Source organism: Schistocerca serialis, chromosome 1, assembly GCF_023864345.2.
Source record: "Schistocerca serialis cubense isolate TAMUIC-IGC-003099 chromosome 1, iqSchSeri2.2, whole genome shotgun sequence".
Taxonomy (NCBI): domain Eukaryota; kingdom Metazoa; phylum Arthropoda; class Insecta; order Orthoptera; family Acrididae; genus Schistocerca; species Schistocerca serialis.
This window is the reverse complement of record NC_064638.1, coordinates 140,420,796-140,440,535: the sequence shown is the minus strand read 5'-3', so window position 1 is coordinate 140,440,535 and position 19,740 is coordinate 140,420,796. Positions and strand designations below refer to the sequence as shown.

Below are 19,740 nucleotides of genomic sequence, written 5' to 3'. Positions count from 1 at the left end.
CACAAACATATTACAGTTACGCTGCAATGGTAAGTGCTTTGTCAATGTAAAGAATTTTAAAAGGCATTGGTTCCTGATAGGCAAAGAAGAGTGTCTTTAGTTCAAAGAAGTGACATAGGTGCAGCATGAACTACATCCCATATAAAGATTCACAATATAAGAGAAGGGGGTAGTTCAACAGTCTATTACCTTGATGAAATATGAGTCAGTTACAATCATTCCAGGAAGATCTGCTGGAAAATGAGTGATGGTACTGGTGGTTTTAAAGTTTTCATAGGAATATATTCTCAGATAATTATTCGGCATGCTGGCTCTTCTTCTGCTTTGGTTTCTGAAAGTAAACTTGTATAAGGGTTGGAACTTTAATAGTGACAACTATTTATTTACAGCTCGTACAAAATAGATACGTGTTTCAAAGTTCGAGTGACCTTCAGAGTAGTCACCAGCATTGTGTATAACCAGATGCCAGTGATGTGGAAGTCGAAAGATACTTTCAGCTGTGCCAGTTCTGTTGACAATTTGAGCGGCGTGGTCTATTGCTCGACGAATTTGTAGCAGTTCTGAAGCAAATGCCGTGAAGTGTTTCTTTCAGTTTAGAAATTGAGTTGAACACACGAGAGCTTAAGTCAGGGGAGTGCAGTATGTGGTATAGCACTTAGCAGCCACAGTTGAGTATTCAGTCTGATGCGCCATACATGGAAGATGTGCTGTCTTGTAAGTTAGTTTTGACATGGAGACATAGTCCTAGTATTTATAGGTATATTCATTGGGGTGCATTTAAGTGACACCAATTAACATTTGTTCTAATACTGTTGGCTTGTTTTTAGTTTAGAAATATTGTTTTATTTAAACTTTCAAATTCACCTGATGATAAGGCTGAGTGTGTGAAACCTGGTCATGCAAAGACTTCAGTCAATAAATAACTAGCAACTTTAGCAGATGATTTCATCACGAACATTTTCAGTTTAACTACTTTGCAAAAAACAGCCCACTTAAGGTCCAGTGGGATGTAGGACTCCCTTATAATTTTTCAAAAACGAAAATGCTGCGCCATCTTTTGATTAGTCATCTTCGTTTGTATTTTTGTTGAAAGGAGTTTCTACATTCAACAGTGGGTCTCAAAAAATAGGGTGAATGAAATTTATTATGAAAAAGATAAAGGATGAAGAAGAAGAAGAAAAGAAGAAGAAGAAGAGGAGGAAGAAGCTGCAAAAGAGTCTGAGGTTGAAAAAATGACAGTAAAAATTGTGTTTTTCATGTTTTCTTGGCATGAGAAATCATTTACAGTCATTCATGTGACAAAAACTCTTGTAGAAGATTCAGCTCGTCTGTCATTCGTTTACCATATTGAGCAATTTATCAGCAAGTTGGGTCACTTTAAATGTTTATTTTTCACATACATGTGTTAGAACTTTTCATATTTTTAAAAATATCGAGAATACGATACATCAGTGTTTAAAAAGTATCATTATGGTCTCTTGGTATATCGGCAAAAATATTGACGTACCTTCCTGTAAAAATATCGGTTACACATTGTAAATATACTGTTGGTTTTAGAGCTGTATATTTAAGTACTGATTAATTATTAGATGTTCTGTAAATTAAACAGCCTGCCTATCCCCTTTACAGCAAGAATTGAAAGGAAAACAATGCCCACTCAAGCTTGGCAATAACCAGTTTCCTAACAATGGTAACTGCTTGTAAGTGACACAATAAAAAGTATCTGTTGGATCCATCATTTGGTTTTGTCATATTGGACTTGTCCACAACATTTCATATTGACTTCCCTTTACCCCCCCACACTTCTGCAAACATCTGCGACCTAAGCTAAACATTGCAGTTTCTGTTGGAAGCGCCAATTAAGTCAGCATTTACCTTCACACATCTCCACCCACCCCAATGACCAATCTTGTCATTTAGGTATTTGTTCATAATTTTCAGAAACTGTTTTTGAAGAATGTCAATGGCAAGAAATAGCACACTAGGTGCATTAAAAATTATTTTTTAATGCAAGTGGTGTGCTGTTTCCTCACATTGATTGGAAATCTTGTTATTCGACACACACACACACACACACACACACACACACACACACACACACACACACACACACACACACACACCCACACACCCCTGCCGCGCCCACCATGCCGTCGAAGTTCTTCTTTTGTTCCACATATACTTGGTTCACGCAGAGAAAAATATCGGATGTGATGAAAGCTCAAAAAGTAGTAAGACTCCTTCACATGGTGAAAGTAAAATGATGTCCTAATACAATTTCAAAAGAACAACTTCAAATATTTTGTGAAAATTGTGAAAAAAGTATAATATAAAATAAAAATATCAGCACTCGATATTGCTGTTTTGGTATCGATATATTTGGGGGGGGGGGGGGGGAGGGGGGGGGGGGAAAGCTGTCGCCCATATATGTCGATAATTTTTGGAAAAAATATCAGTATATACTAACGGCCCTAGTATGGGTAGTAATTAGACCATGAGATTTAGACTTATTTTCATTTGAACTAGTTGGTGTAGCCCAGTGAGAGCTATTCCCACAGGCTAGTCACGTTTATGTATGGTAAACATTAACCCTTTTAGTGCCAAATACGATCTGATCGTGATCCAGATTTTCGGCGAAAAATGCCAGTAACGATTTGATCGTGATGCCCTTCTCATTCATTTTTTCCGCGCTTGAAGGCAAAGTTGTTAGTATTTCCTAGCCAAGACGCAGAAGGAAGGTCGAAGGCACAGCATATCAATCTTCTTTTCGATTGTCAGTGCGATATTTCGAGTAAAATAAACTTCTCTGGTGGTGTTTATTTACCGACTATTTCGCGGCAGCATGGCGTCGTCAAGTGAGAAGTTGCGGTTCGATACAAGTGATTTAGACAATAATATGATAAGTAGTGGAAGTGAAGATGAATTTGCAGGATTTGAAGAAAGTGAATCAGATTATGAGATGTCAGGTGGAGAAGAGGACTCGTCGTTTTCTTCTTCAAGTGACAATTGTGCGTCAGCAAATGACGACGACGACCAAACACAACTAAATCGCAGTGCAAATACTTTTGTTGAAATAATGGATGAGGCATCGGATAATCCACTTCCTTCAAGCTTTGTGTATGCAGAAGTACCAGGCCCTAAACATATACCAGCAAACGCCACACCAATTGATTTTTTCAATTTGTTCTTCTCGCTGCAGCTTTTTACGATTATGTCGATGAAAGTCTTGTTGGGACAAAGGCGCACTCACAGCTAATCCAGTACCTTCCCAATAAACATCATCACAGATGGGGAGTCAAATTTTGGATGCTGTGTGATTCAGTCGTAAATTACTGCCTAGGATTTTATGCATACCATGGTGCAAAAAGTGATGATGACAAAAACGAAATAAAAGAGAATGGCCTGGGATATGTAGTCGTCATGAAACTACTAGCTCTTGGGAGCTACATGCAAAAAGGTTACCATGTGTTTTGCGATAACTTTTTTACATCTATTCCTCTGGCAGAAAAGCTGTGTTCAGTTGGCACTTATCTAAAGGGAACAATTAGAAGAAACAGAAAATTCCTGCCACGTGGTCTTCTGTCGAATTATGCTGTAGGTCAGCTAAAGTTTTTCAAGAAATCTTTTATACTTCTCTGTGGCTTCAGACAGAAGAAATCACAGAGAAATCCAGTCCTCCTTGTGCATCATCCTCTGCTACATCATCAGAAAAGACAATTCGCAATAGACAGTCGGTCAAGAAACCAGATGTTATTTTTGAATATAATAAGTATATGGGTGGCATTGACTCATCTGATATGATGGCATACTGCTATTTAGATGAGAGGAGGACAGTCAAGATGTGGAAGAAGGTAGTGTTCAGCATAATTGCCAGGATGTTGCTGAATGCATATGTTTTGTATAAGGAAAGCCTAAACCCCAGTGACAAACCACTGACACGGCTGAAGTTTAACAGCATAATCATTTGCAAACTTTCTAAACGGTGGTTTCAGGCAAGGACTGCAACCACAAGTGCAATAGATATAAATGTACCTGCTCCAACAGTATATGGTGTAGAGACTCTTCCAGGGAGAAAGGAACGCTACTGTAGTGTTTGTTCTACGAACGATAAGAAGTGGCGTTCACGAACAGTATGTGTTTGTTGCAAGAAAAGACTGCATCCTTCATGTGTTGGTCAGCATGTGTGCAAGTAGTTGTCATAACTGCAACCTCACATTTGTCAGTGATTTATGACTGAAGAACTGAGAACACGTTCAGAGCAAAACAATTTTTTTTGTAATGTTATGTTCTTTTTGATTTTTTCCTTAATGAAATAAAAAAAATTGTATTCCTTTATGGTGTTTTTGTTAAGGAAACTACAGAGATTCTATATATACCTGAAATTTTTGAGTATAACATCATTTGATGGGTCTCAGAGTAAACTGAAATCAAAGTTTTAATTTTTACGATAAACCCCATCATGAAAATAATTTTTTTCTCTGAAAATATGTTCTTTGACAATGTGTATTGCACATATTACTGTAGCCAGCAGCATTCCCTAAAAATTAAAAAAAAATTACATTCCTTTATGCATTAGTTTAGATTTTATTGCAAGTATGGCAGAGGTCTGCATTTTACTGTAAAATCGCATGGCTCTTTTAACATGATCTTTTGAGAAACGTCTGGCACTAAAAGGGTTAAATGAGCTGTCAGTAGGCACTTAAACCAGACTGAGATCAACATCAGTTTTCGGATGAATACTTGTTCAGAGCTAATAGAATATGCATGCATGTGCATGGTTACACTGTCCCAGTTGACAGTGTAGCTGTGCAGTTGTTCATATGTGTTTTCTATTAGCTCTGAAGGAGGACTCGCCTGAAATTTTGCAAAATCCTCAAACTTGTTTATGCACACATTGGTGACTCTCACCACCTTACTTCTACAGTAAGTTGTTACCTTTCCCCTTCCTGTTATTTTTTATTCCACCAATGGCTTTATTGTAAACTTCTCACGTGCGGTAACATTGCACTGTAAACTTCTCACGTGCAGTAACATTGCACTGATACAGATCTTATTTCTTTCTAAACAAGAATACCTTTCAAGATAGTGCTAGCTTTATTAGTTAATTAGTTGTATGTTCCATGGGTCATACTTGTGAACTCTTGTCATATTGTGAAGTGTTCAACTTTGCAGTTGTAGTACTCCTTCTCTGCAAAAACGTGGCAACATGCTGACTGTATACATCAGGGGTGGGTAAACGTTGCACGTGGCTCATGAGCGCACAGCGCTGCACGTGTGCTGCTCACGTGCAATTGTTGGCCGGGGCAGTGGCGACAGCTGGCAGGTTGCGGCAGTGTAGTGCCGGGCTAAGCTGCAGACGTTGATGTGAAGCGACCACTACGTAGTGAACATTGCCTTTCAAGAACCGGAAAATGCAGAGTGAAACAAGGAAACGGAGAAGTGGAGATTTGCTGTCTTTTAAAAAGTAATGGGAGAACCATTTTTTCTTTGTGCAAAAACGTGAAAATTCGAAATGTTTAATATGTGGCAGTATTCTCGCTGGTCAGCGGAAGTTTAGTATTGAAGGCCGTTATAATAAATTTCACAAGGGTGAGTACAATTTATTGTCGGATTCTGAGCGGATGGGGAAATTGACTGAGCTTAAGAAGAGCGATCTGACGATACTAGATGCTGTTTTCACGAGAGAGCTGTGACTTTCTTTCATCATGTCTCTCATCTAACTGATTTAACATTTTATGGAGCACTGTTTTCAATTTTTCAGGACGACAACAATGATAACCCAGCGGTACGTGCAAGCTATAAGATTGCGCTTAATATAGCGAGAGATGGAAAGTCATTTGCTAAATTAATAAGTCTCTGTTAAGAGCAAACATCAGTGATGAAAGTTTATGTAACTGTTTGCGTTTGCCTGTATGTAGAAATTTTGTTCCAGATATTAAACATATTGTAAACTCCACCTGTGATAATTAAATAAAACGTATCGTAAGTAATATGTACTCTTTCAAACCATGATTTCTTTCAAGCACTCCCACTAATCTTATTCCTTCATTGAATAAAGCAAGCTAGGAAACAAAACGCATTACACAGAAAGGAGCGGACAGACGGTGTGGTGGGGAGGGGAGATAAGCAGGTGGCCAGCTTGCCCCTGTGTGCACGCAGAACACCTGTTCACTGCACGCGTGCAAGTGCACCGCACACGTGCAGGATTCCTGCCCGCCCCTGGTATACATGATTTCATAATATACTTTATGATTGTTATTACTACTATATATACAGTGCTTTATAATTTAATTTCATTCTCTCTTATATTCCTGTACCTCTGTGCCATACTGATCTCAAGTTACGGATAGTGGAAATCATTTCTTCTTTTAGCATTATATTTGTTAATGTTGCTGTTTCCAGACTGGTTAATTATTGACAAACTTCATAGAATAGTGATTATGCTGTGAGGCCGTTAGCAGAATGTCCATCTGCTTAGAGCAGATGTGGGCAACCTCTGGTACCCACAGACTTGACTCACATAGTTGAAACCATTCTTATCATTACTACATACTTCAATGCAACAAACACTTATTTCGTCAATAACGAGTTACTCTAGAATATGATTCCATAGAACATTACTGAATGAATGAAAGAAGGAAAATTAAGTCAACTTTCTGATATTTTCATCTACTAAATCTGATATAACTAATGCAAAAGTTCCAGATTCTAGACATCGAAGATGATCTGTTTTGTGTAACTTCCAGTTAAAATTCTCATCAATATAAAAACCTACAAATTTTTAATATTATGTTTTATTTATTGATTTTCTGTCATGCATTATTTCTAATGATGTAGTCAGGCCTTCAGCAGTACTAAATTGCAGGCATGGTTAGACAAATTTTGTGAAACTTGATACCTCTGTTTCTTGAAAATAACAAAATGCATTGTAATGTTATGGATAAAATAATGCATTTTAAAATGTGTGCAATAGAATTATATTTAATATTTTAAAAAATTGATTAATTTTCTGTTCTGTTTATGAATAGGTTTCTGCCTTCAGCACGTGGGAAAAGGAACTACACAAGATAGTTTTTGACCCACGCTACCTATTGTTGACATCAAAAGAAAGGAAACAAGTGTTTGAAAAATATGTGAAGGAACGAGCAGAAGAAGAACGCCGCGAAAAGCGCAACAAAATGAAGGAACGCAAGGATGAGTTTCGCAAGCTTATGGAAGAAGCCAATCTGCATGGCAAGTGAGTAATTGTTTCACGGTAATGGTTAAATCACTTGGATTCTAAAAGTAATCTTCACAGATTTCAGGTTGGTGTAATTTGTTTGCATCATCCAAGGAAAGTTTGTTACAAATTGTGTGACGATGTAGAGAAAAGGCAGGTTTGAGAAACAAACAGTAACTGGAACAGAGTTGAATAAGAACCATTGTGGAACTAAATTGATTTGAAGAGATGTCTTCACAAATCAATTAGAAATTTGAACCAGATTGGGGCTCAGTATTCAATTTCCCGCTTATCATGGGCAGTGTCCTTAACTGCTTTAGCTGTCCATGTATGCCTCCTGGACCGATTCATACCTCAGCATGTCCTCATTCCCAAATCCTATACTCGCACACTTGCTGTGATTCTCACATAGTGAGAGAATTATTATTACTGTTGCGGACTGTACGGGCACGTAATAAAATTTTTCATTGTCAGTATAATACTACGGAATGTCCTTTTCAGTGACCCAGTGGTCACAACATCATGCTGAGCAGATAACTTGAGGGTGGTTTGAAAAGTTCTCAGAACTGAGTAGAAAAAAGTACTTAAATCACTGAAACTTCTTTATTTGTAGCCTCCTCGTAAGTTAATGCACTTGATCCAGCGATGTTCCTGTGCCTTGATTCCATCTTGAAAAAAAGAGTTCCTTAAGGCCTGCAAAATAGTTGTCAACTCCGGCTATCAACTCTTCCTTTGAAGTGAATCTTCGTCCACCAAGAAAAATTTTCAGTTTTGGGAAGCCATATCAGGTGAATAAGCCAGGTGTGGCCACAATTCATACCTTAGTTAGTGTAATTTTGCCATGGTGATGGCACTTCTTCAGTCAAAAATTGATACACCCTTTCAGGTGACATCTGGCAAGCGTGAGGAATTTCACACACTTTCAATTGGCGGTCCTCCATGGCCATTCTATGCACATTTGCTGTGATTTCTGGAGTAGTGACACACCTTGGCTGACCACTGCACAGATCATCTAAGCTCTCCTGACCAAATTTGTGTGTAATCCAGAAATTGGCATGACAGTTCTTTGCTTTCATACCTTTCTTTACAAAGTACTTAATGACTGCTTGAATCTCGATTTTGTTTTCCATCTTCGCAAATCACTACGCGAGAACAACAGTCTTGTCACCGCCACAGCTCTCTTCCAAGAACATTGACGTGGCATGTGTTTACAGGCAACACTCCAATGAAGATCACATGAACAAATCGTTGTGCTAGCGCTGACCTCTCTTGGTGATTCCAAAAATGTTTCAAACCAACCTTGTAATTAATTGAAGAAAATGTACTTTCACAAATGGGTGTTGATCTGAAGAGAGATTTTAATTTTAAGAGCAAAGTCTGCGAGTTTTTTGTAACTATCTCATAGCATGAATTCAAAAATTACTGGATATCTTTCTATTCTGGATAGCGTTAATGTATCAGTTTGTGAACTGACACTTGTTGAAGATCTCTTCCAAGACCAATTTTCATTGGCTTATTTAAGAAAATGATATCTGGCTCTTATAAATTTCAAATCTTTAAAACAACTAAGAAGCTCATTGGAGATTTCCATTAATAATGAAAGGAAATGTTGGAAAATTTTCCTTCCGTGTATTTTTCTTTCAATTGACAGCAACTTTGGAAATGACACAAATTTTCATTGTATAGTTAACTTACACAGGAATCCATCAATATCCATAAACATACCAGGTACAGTGTTTATTCTGATAATGAAGTTAGTTATTCAATGTCTTCCAGAAATTGTTTAAATTCTTGATTAGATACTGATATATTTCTGCCTGTATTATATTCATAATTTTCATAACATCTTTCATTGCGGACAGCATCCTGACACTTGTTCCATATAGTGCTTTGTGATTAATAATGCAAGGAAAAGTTAAACAATTCATTCACTTTTTTCTTAGTTGACTAATGAAGCCATTTTTGCTACCAACCATAGCTAGTGTACTATTGGTACAAATTGCTTGGCATTTAAAACTGTTTGATCAACACACTTCTCAACTGCATTAAAAATATCCAAACCTATTGTTCTGAACAATGGAACTAAAGTGAGTAACTCCTTATGTACTGGTAAGTATCCCATTATTAAGTTTTTAGTCGACTAATATCGGTTTGATAAGTACCCCCTCATCCACACACAGAGAATAATACAAACAGTTCACAATTAAATTGTTTATGCTATGTTGATCAAGAATTCAACTTTTTGTAGTATTACGTTACATAACAGCAGTTTTATATTATTGTTGTAACCAATGCTTTTGATGTTTATATTGCACTTTCTCTCACAAGTACTGTCGCTGACCTTTTGGTAATATTAAGTATACCTCATATGATGCAGTTAACCCCTTTTATTTAAGACATTATGGTTCAGGCAACTCTTGTATTGCCCTTCTTCTTCTTTTTTAAACTTAACAACTAAAGCACAGTGTTTGTCTTGAGAGTTTTTCATGAGAATTGTGAAAAAGAGGGGGGGTGGAGGAGAAAAAGGAGAGAAAAAAAACTTACTATCCTACTCCTCATAGAAAGCATAGTTTACAGTATTAATTATCTTTGACATTTTTGAGAATCGCATGAGTCCACAATAATAACCTGAATCAAAACCAGAATAATAGACACAGTAATAACCAAATGACAACTGAGTAATAACACGATATGAAACAGAGTAAATCTGAGCGGAACACAAGGTGCAAGAGGCCTATCAAGACAAATGTGCTTCTTCGGAGTTGGCAAGCAAGCGAAGGTGCAACATCCTACGTGTTGAGGAAATAGTTGAAGATACGCTGCCCGTAGTAGGAGAGTTGTTGCTCCTCTTGATTACTGCTAACCAAACGAAGGATGCAGCAGGGCTGTGATGACACAGTGTGAGCAGGATTGGGGAGTGGAATAGTGCTCATTGGAGGGGTGGATGGCTCACAACCTCACTTTGCCAGGTGTGCTCAGTAGTATAAGGATTGTAGAACAAATGTCATATCTTTTCAATTAAATCATAAAGAGAGAAGAAAATGTATACTTATATTTTGAATATATACTTACATTTTCTTCTACAAAAAACATCGTTTGCTATTGCGTTGTACCGGGTGATCAAAAAGCCAGTATAAATTTGAAATCTTAATAAACCACAGAATAATGTAGATAGAGGGGTAAAAATTGACACACATGGTTGGAATGACGTGGGGTTTTATTAGAACCACCGCATATTGCTAGACGCGTGAAAGATCTCTTGCACGTGTCGTTTGGTGATGATCGTGTGCTCAGCCGCCACTTTCGTCATGCTTGGCCTCCCAGGTCCCCAGACCTCAGTCCGTGCAATTATTGGCTTTGGGGTTACCTGAAGTCGCAAGTGTATTGTGATCGACCGACATCTCTAGGGATGCTGAAAGACAACATCCGACGCCAATGCCTCACCATGACTCCAGACATGCTTTACAGTGCTGTTCTCAACATTATTCCTCGACTACAGCTATTGTTGAGGAATGATAGTGGACATATTGAGCATTTCCTGTAAAGATCATCATCTTTGCTTTGTCTTACTTTGTTATGCTAATTATCGCTATTATGATCAGATAAAGCGCCATCTGTCGGACATTTTATGAACTTTTGTATTTTTTTGGTTCTAATAAAACACCATGTCATTCCAAGCACATGTGTCAATTTGTACTTCTCTATCTACATTATTCCGTGATTTATTCACTTTTCAGATTTATACTGACTTTTTGATCACCTGGTATATCGCATAGAGGGAAAGATAGAACTCCTGCCTTGCCGCCCCCCCTCCCCCCACCCCCACCCTACCCCTCCACCCCCACCCCAAAAAAACCCTCTCAAACATGGGCTATCACAAGGAAATAAAATTAATGGAATTTTTGTTCCTTTATTTCTTTTGTTTTTGTAACAAATAATAATTCTTGGATGTGTAATAAACGACTGAAATTTCAAGGGTCGTGAATAATAGTTTTGACCAGCTGAAATTTATGTTTAAAGTTATAAAAGAAACAGGCCAAACCAATAGTATTTAAAAACATGTATATAGCTTAGGCTTTTTTCTTCTTTTTATTCCAGCACTACATATAGTAGATGTAATTTGTAAAGTAACATTTTTTCTGAATAAAGAATTTACACACCTGAAAATTGGTTCTTTTAGTTGATGTCGTGGAATTTTTAATAACAGGTAGCACATGAGGAATGGGAACTGGTAAAATATCCTTTCATTTGGGCCAATGAAATGATGGTATAGGTTCTGAGGGTTGCATAAATTGTACAATAACATGTTGTTTTATGTTCAATAATTAAGTCAGATTACCACAGATTGGAGTATTTACAAGATACATATCTTGAAGGAAACACATATTATCCTTTCTGAAAAGATGCCAGTTCTTCCTTAAATTATGTTACAGTGTTTGGTCCGTATCTTTACTGATCTGACTTGCTTCCAAGTTCCGTAAACTATCTAATGGCTCAAAGTTCCGGGAACTTCAGGTTCCACTAGTAATTTTAAGTAATGCAGGGTCAGAATGTATCTGATGTACAAACTCTTCAGAAATAAAATAAAACTTATCTTTTGGAGATAATGGTACAAAACTGATACAAATCTGATGCAGATAATGATTGGTTTCCTAGGGGCCTTTGTAAAATTTCCTTTTATGCTAACCTTTTTTAGATGTCCTCCCTATGCCATCACATTTGTTTTCTTCTGTGGCTAGTTGCGAAAAATTACCACTCGGCACTGATATTAAAATCGTCATGATGAGGACATGAGTTTATAAGATTAAATTTACTTTTTTACTAGCCTGCACAGCCATCACTAAATTAGTGAACGTTATTAGCATTTCATTGTGTTTCTTTTTTAAATTAAGACACAGTTTCTTGCATCTTATGAACTATATGAAGATGTTTCATGTCATCAGATATAACATAAGTTGTTTGACTAATCTTCCTTCTACAGTATTTTCTTATGTTAATTTTAATATGATGTACAGTGTAGTGTTTCCATAGATATCGTTGGGCTTCATCCTGGTTAGTAATAAGAGTAATTGTCACTAAGTCCATTGATACTGTGGCAATGTTTACATCAAATTGAGTGTCTTATAATATTTTGCTTGAGACTTGGTACTGTAAGAATGTGGAACAAGTTTTTCCATTTAGGGTGAAATTAACTCTCTGTGCTACTTTAATTTCTAGATACATGGTTTTAAAATGTTAATAAATTTCATACGGAGTCTAAAATAAACCATTTTCTTTCTCATTGCTTTCTCCATGTGCTTCCAACACCTTTTATACCTGGTATCTCTCTAGATTGTTCATCACTTTGGTAAAAATGTTTACTGAAACAGTTACTTCAGGTTTGTTTTATCCCTGTTTTCGGACTTGTTTTTGCTCAGAAGCATTTTCTTTAAAAATACTATGCTCTTGTTATCTCGGTATTCAGAAATTTGAAAATATTTTATATGTTTGTGAGACTATTCAGCACTTGCAACCAACGTCCTCAATTATTTGCTTGACGTATTCCAATCTCTGTCTTCCTCTGCAGTTTTTGCCCTCTACAGCTCCCTCTAGTACCATGGAAGTCATTCCCTCATGTCTTAGCAGATGTCCTATCATCCTGTCCCTTCTCCTTATCAGTGTTTTTCACATATTCCTTTCCTCTCCGATTCTGCATAGAACCTCCTCATTCCTTACCTTATCAGTCCACCTAATTTTCAACATTCGTCTATAGCACCACATCTCAAATGCTTCGATTCTCTTCTGTTCCGGTTTTCCCACAGTCCATGTTTCACTACCATACAATGCTGTACTCCAGACGTACATCCTCAGAAATTTCTTCCTCAAATTAATGCCGGTATTTGATATTGGTAGACTTATCTTGGCCAGAAATGCCTTTTTTGCCATAGCGAGTCTGCTTTTGATGTCATCCTTGCTCCGTCCGTCATTGGTTATTTTACTGCCTAGGTAGCAGAATTCCTTAACTTCATTGACTTCGTGACCATCAATCCTGATGTTAAGTTTCTCGCTGTTCTCATTTCTACTACTTCTCATTACCTTCGTATTTCTCCGATTTACTCTCAAACCATACTGTGTACTCATTAGGCTATTCATTCCGTTCAGCAGATCATTTAATTCTTCTTCACTTTCACTCAGGACAGCAATGTCATCAGTGAATCGTATCATTGATATCCTTTCACCTTGTATTTTAATTCCACTCCTGAACCTTTCCTTTATTTCCATCATTGCTTCCTCGATGTACATATTGAAGAGTAGGGGCGAAAGGCTACAGCCTTGTCTTACACCCTTCTTAATACGAGCACTTCGTTCCTGATCGTCCACTCTTATTATTCCCTCTTGTTTGTTGTACATATTGCATATGACTCGTCTCTCCCTATAGCTTACCCCTACATTTTTCAGAATCTCGAACAGCTTGCACCATTTTATATTGTCGAATGCTTTTTCCAGGTCGACAAATCCTATGAAAGTGTCTTGATTTTTCTATAGCCTTGCTTCCATTATTAGCCGTAACGTCAGAATTGCCTCTCTCATCCCTTTACTTTTCCTAAAGCCAAACTGATCGTCACCTAGTGCATTCTCAATTTTCTTTTCCATTCTTCTGTATATTATTCTTGTAAGCAGCTTCGATGCATGAGCTGTTAAGCTGATTGTGCAATAATTCTCGCACTTGTCAGCTCTTGCCGTCTTCGGAATTGTGTGGATGATGCTTTTCCGAAAGTCAGATGGTATGTCGCCAGACTCATATATTCTACATACCAACGTGAATAGTCGTTTTGTTGCCACTTCCCCCAATGATTTTAGAAATTCTGATGGAATGTTATCTATCCCTTCTGCCTTATTTGACCGTAAGTCCTCCAAAGCTCTTTTAAATTACGATTCTAATACTGGATCCCCTATCTCTTCTAAATCGACTCCTGTTTCTTCTTCTATCACATCAGACAAATCTTCACCCTCATAGAGGCTTTCAATGTATTCTTTCCACCTATCTGCTCTCTCCTCTGCATTTAACAGTGGAATTCCCGTTGCACTCTTAATGTTATGACCGTTGCTTTTAATGTCACCAAAGGTTGTTTTGACTTTCCTGTATGCTGAGTCTGTCCTTCCAACAATCGTATCTTTTTCGATGTCTTCACATTTTTCCTGCAGCCAGTTCGTCTTAGCTTCCCTGCACTTCCTATTTATTTCATTCCTTAGCGACTTGTATTTCTGTATTCCTGATTTTCCCGGAACATGTTTGTACTTCCTCCTTTCATCAATCAATTGAAGTATTTCTTCTGTTACCCATGGTTTCTTCGCAGCTACCTTCTTTGTACCTATGTTTTCCTTCCCAACTTCTGTGATGGCCCTTTTTAGAGATGTCCATTCCTCTTCAGCTGTACTGCCTACTGCGCTACTCCTTATTGCTGTATCTATAGCGTCAGAGAACTTCAAACGTATCTCGTCATTCCTTAGTACTTCCGTATCCCACTTCTTTCCGTATTGATTCTTCCTGACTAATGTCTTGAACTTCAGCCTGCTCTTCATCACTACTATATTGTGATCTGAGTCTATATCTGCTCCTGGGTACGCCTTACAATCCAGTATCTGATTTTGGAATCTCTGTCTGACCATGATGTAATCTAGTTGAAATCTTCCCGTATCTCCTGGCCTTTTCCAAGTATACTTCCTCCTCTTGTGATTCTTGAACAGGGTATTCGCTATTACTAGCTGAAACTTGTTACAGAACTCAATTAGTCTTTCTCCTCTTTCATTCCTTGTCCCAAGCCCATATTCTCCTGTAACCTTTTCTTCTACTCCTTCCCCTACAACTGCATTCCAGTCGCCCATGACTATTAGATTTTTGTCCCCCTTTACATACTGCATTACCCTTTCAATATCCTCATACACTTTCTCTATCTGTTCATCTTCAGCTTGTGATGTCGGCATGTATACCTGAACTATCGTTGTCGTTGTTGGTCTGCTGTCGATTCTGATCAGAACAACCCGGTCACTGAACTGTTCACAGTAACACACCCTCTGCCCTACCTTCCTATTCATAACAAATCCTACACCTGTTATACCATTTTCTGCTGCTGTTGATATTACCCGATACTCATCTGACCAGAAATCCTTGTCTTCCTTCCACTTCACTTCACTGACCCCTACTGTATCTAGAGTGAGCCTTTGTATTTCCCTTTTCAGATTTTCTAGTTTCCCTACCATGTTCAAGCTTCTGACATTCCACGCCCCGACTCGTAGAACGTTGTCCCTCCGTTGATTATTCAATCTTTTTCTCATGGTAACCTCCCCCGTGGCAGTCCCCTCCCGGAGATCCGAATGGGGGACTATTCCGGAATCTTTTGCCAATGGAGAGATCATCATGACACTTCTTCAATTACAGGCCACATGTCCTGTGGATACACGTTATGTGTCTTTAATGCAGTGGTTTCCATTGCCTTCTGCATCCTCATGTCGTTGATTATTGCTGATTCTTCCGCCTTTAGGGGCAATTTTCCACCCCTAGGACGAGAGAGTGCCCTGAACTTCCATTCGCTCCTCCGCCCTCTTTGAAAAGGCCGTTGGCAGAATGAGGCTGATTTCTTATGCCGGAAGTCTTCGGCCGCCAATGCTGATTATTTATCAAAATTTAAGCAGCGGCGGGGATCGAACCCGGGACTGAAGACTTTTTGATTATGAATCAAAGACGCTATCCCTAGACCATGTATCTAGGTGTAAATTATCAACATTTGGCAAGTCCATAGCCCATAAAGACATGTAGCTTGATAGTAATTAGTGATAATAAGTGAACCAAATACAACACAACATGTTACTGTACAGTTTACACATATTTCACATCATTAGATGTCATTCCGTTAGCCCATATAAGAGGATATTTTCCGGGATCCCATTCCTCATTAGCTGTGGTTGTTAAATGTCCTAAATGATCAATTAGAACTTAACAGTTTTCAGAAAATAGTATTTCTGTTACAAATTATGTCTACTCTATGTGGCGGTCTGGTTTAGCTAGAATTTTTTAAGACACTTTTGGATGAGCCAATTTCTTGTATAAGTGTAACCACTAAAATTTCAGTTAGATCAAAAGGAAATCGTCATTTAATTATATTGTCTTATTTTACTTTCTCAAGAAAGAATTGTTACAAAAACAAAAAATAAAGGACAACCTTATTGGTTTTATTTTACCAACCTACCAAATATTTTACCATCTTTGAGAATTATTTTTCATAGAAAATAAGGATTATCCCTTCCATTTGAGATTCAAAGTAATGGTGAACTATATGTTTCACAAAGGAAAGAGGAAGAGTTGTTTTACTTAAAGCTAAAAGTTTTTTCTACGATCCTCCTATTGCAGAGCATACAGCCTCCAGTTTGACATTGTTTGTATGATAAAGAAAAGTAATTTATTTTCAGATTCTTAACAAATGTTGTTTTGTGCCATCACAATGTTAAAACCAACAAAGTTCAAAATTTAGAAGTGTCATGAAATGAAATTTGCTAAAATTAGGTATTGTTATATGCTATGGCAAAAAAGGCATTTCTGGCCAAGAGAAGTCTACTAATATCAAATACCGGCCTTACTTTGAGGAAGAAATTTCTGAGGATGTACGTCTGGAGTACAGCATTGTATGGTAGTGAAACATGGACTGTGGGAAAACCGGAACAGAAGAGAATCGAAGCATTTGAGATGTGGTGCTATAGACGAACGTTGAAAATTAGGTGGACTGATAAGGTAAGGAATGAGGAGGTTCTACGCAGAATCGGAGAGGAAAGGAATATGTGGAAAACACTGATAAGGAGAAGGGACAGGATGATAGGACATCTGCTAGGACATGAGGGAATGACTTCCATGGTACTAGAGAGAGCTGTAGAAGGCAAAAACTGTAGAGGAAGACAGAGATTGGAATACGTCAAGCAAATAATTGAGGATGTAGGTTGCAAGTGCTACTCTGAGATGAAGAGGTTAGCACAGGAAAGGAATTCATGGCGGGCCGCATCAAACCAGTCAGTAGACTGATGACCAAAAAAAGAAAAAGGAAACAGCTAGAAAAAATGAAATTGGCCATCTTCATGGTTGTTTGATATTGCCCCACATTTTGCGAAAGTAGTGGCAGTGGTCGCATTATGAAGTTAATTACGTCCACCACATCATAGGGTTCTACTTGTGGGGTAACTTACGAAGCCATTGAAGTCAACATGAAATATCATGTCACTCAACATTCACTCATCTGTGAATGCGTGTTGACTTGGGGTTTTAGCCTTTTATCTGAATACATCTAGCATTATGTGGTTTATGGCAAGTTTTTTTCAGTTAAGTTAATGTAGGTTTATATGTCATCATTGTTCATTCTTTTATTTCAACTACTAGATTACAAATGACAGAGTTCTGAAGATGACCATATGGGTGATGGTGTGGCTTCAGTTCAGAATGATGGGCGGCAGAGGGTTATGGCAGAGTTGAAAGCAGGTGGTGGCCCAGGCAGACATAGCTGTCAAAATAAACACTTCATTTTACTCAGGCGTTTGTCTCTGCTGATATTGGGCAGTGACCACACCCCTCTCGCCACTTGCAGAGGCAGCAAGGCTGACGAGGTAACAGCTAGCACACAACTGGCTGGCTATGGTGCATGCCAAGGATTGCTGATGCCAGTGTCCTGCATGCAGTACATGTCTCGGGTATGGGGTCACACCACAAGCACACAGTAAATGTAGTGCTTGGGGGATAGCTAGAACTGTTGCAACAATATCCATCTCGTCGGTGGATGGCTGCGTCGTGAGGGGTGGGTGATGGTAGGATGCCCATTCACGCCCACTCCGGCAGTGTTGGAAATCCACTGCTGTGCCAGGAACTTGACCCACTGCCCCCTGAGCAGGAGTCAGCCTCGCTGATGGTGTGAGCCTGGGTTAGCCATTGCACAAAGTCTGGCTGATCGACTTTAGTGCAGGAGGCAGGTATGGTGGCGGAGGGCTGAACCCCTGTCTGCTGCTGGTGGCTACATGTCACTTCTCATCTAGTATACCCTCCATGCCGTAGCAGTACTGCTGGGCAGCAAATGTTTCCGCTATAAAATGACACCTATTTATGCCAATGCACTACTTCCAGTTGTGTTCTGAAGTCTGTTGGAGAAGAAATCAGCATGCTTGTACTGCAGAAATCATATCTTTTGCAGACCTGAACCACCCCACCCCATTTTTAGTCAACAGTTTTTACCCTTTACAGCTCCCTCTAGTACCATGGCAGTTATTCCCTGATGTCTTAACATCCCATCCCTTCTTCTTGTCAGTGATTTGCATATAGTCCTTCCCTCGCCGTTTCTGCAGAGAACTTCCTCAGTCCTTACCATATCAATTAACCTAATTTTCAACATTGTTCTGCAGTACCACATCGGAAGTGCTTAGATTTTCCTACAGTCCATGTTTCACTACCATATAATACTATGTTTGATACTAGTAGCCTTCTGTTGGTCAGTAATGCCCATTTTAGCAGTGGTAGCGTGCTCTTTATGTCCTCCTTGCTCCATTTGCATACCTGCCAGGTTGCTAGGTTTTCCGGTTTTCCCTGAAGATTTCTGGATTTTGTGGTAGGCGTCCAGTTTTCTGGGTGAATTCAAGAGCTTCATGACAAGGAAACTAAGAAGATATTAAAACATGGGTACACAAGATGGCTGTCTTTAGGAAAGTATCTGCAGAGACTGTTGGAGCAGTGGGATCTATCAGTTGGGTTCTTTAAAGATGAGGTGCGTGTTAGTGCTCAGTGTGCAACAAGTAGCTTAACATTGTTTACAATCCCAAAAGCTGAGCTGGGTTGTTCTAAAGACCATGGAAATAGGAATGCTATAGAGTCATCAGAATTGGTTGTCCCCCAAGAGATTTACATCTGCCAGAAAATCTGACACTCTTGTACTGAAGAACAACATTATTCAAATCCACGAAGAAAAACTGTTTTTGTTTCTCTCTTCTGGCTTAAACAAGGCATACTGTGCTTTCCTGTGTGCTGTCATTCTCGTACTTGAGAATCTCAAGTCTGCACTTCAAGAGTTCTTCCCCTCAAAGTCATAAACTGGTAGGACTAATGACGAATCTATTACGGCAGCTTCTTTCTAGGTTTGTTAAACCTAAAGTTATAAAGAGTTCCCTGTTACAGAAAGTTCAGTACCATCTTGTTGAGAATCAGAGAGATAATGATGCTCAAGTTATGCGTGTTCAGTCAGTGAATTTGGTGAATAAACTTAATGATAGACAAATCAACATTCTTTTTGTACGTCAGGGCTTACTTGTGCTCTGCATGTGATTATATCATAAACAAGTTTCTCCTCAGTGATGAAGTACTGAAGCATGCAAAGGTTGCAGAAGTTTCCAAAATTGAGGATGCGAAGTTTTCTTGTGTAGAATTTCTTGTAGAAAGGTTTCCATCATTGCTGCTGAGGAAGGAACGTGAGTCAGCTGAGGACACAATGATGTGCTTCAGAACCAATTTGTGGCCTTGC

At 38.5% G+C, this 19,740-nt stretch overlaps 1 protein-coding gene across 1 annotated transcript in view; it reads left to right on the top strand.

Annotated features, from left to right (window-relative positions):
* Window positions 1–19,740, top strand: part of LOC126464350 (transcription elongation regulator 1) — a 260,399-nt gene that overhangs the window by 136,457 nt on the left and 104,202 nt on the right. Inside the window, exon 12 of the mRNA XM_050096228.1 lies at window positions 7,029–7,237. Coding sequence (XP_049952185.1) covers window positions 7,029–7,237 — 209 coding nt within the window. The remainder of the gene's footprint in view (window positions 1–7,028; window positions 7,238–19,740) is intronic.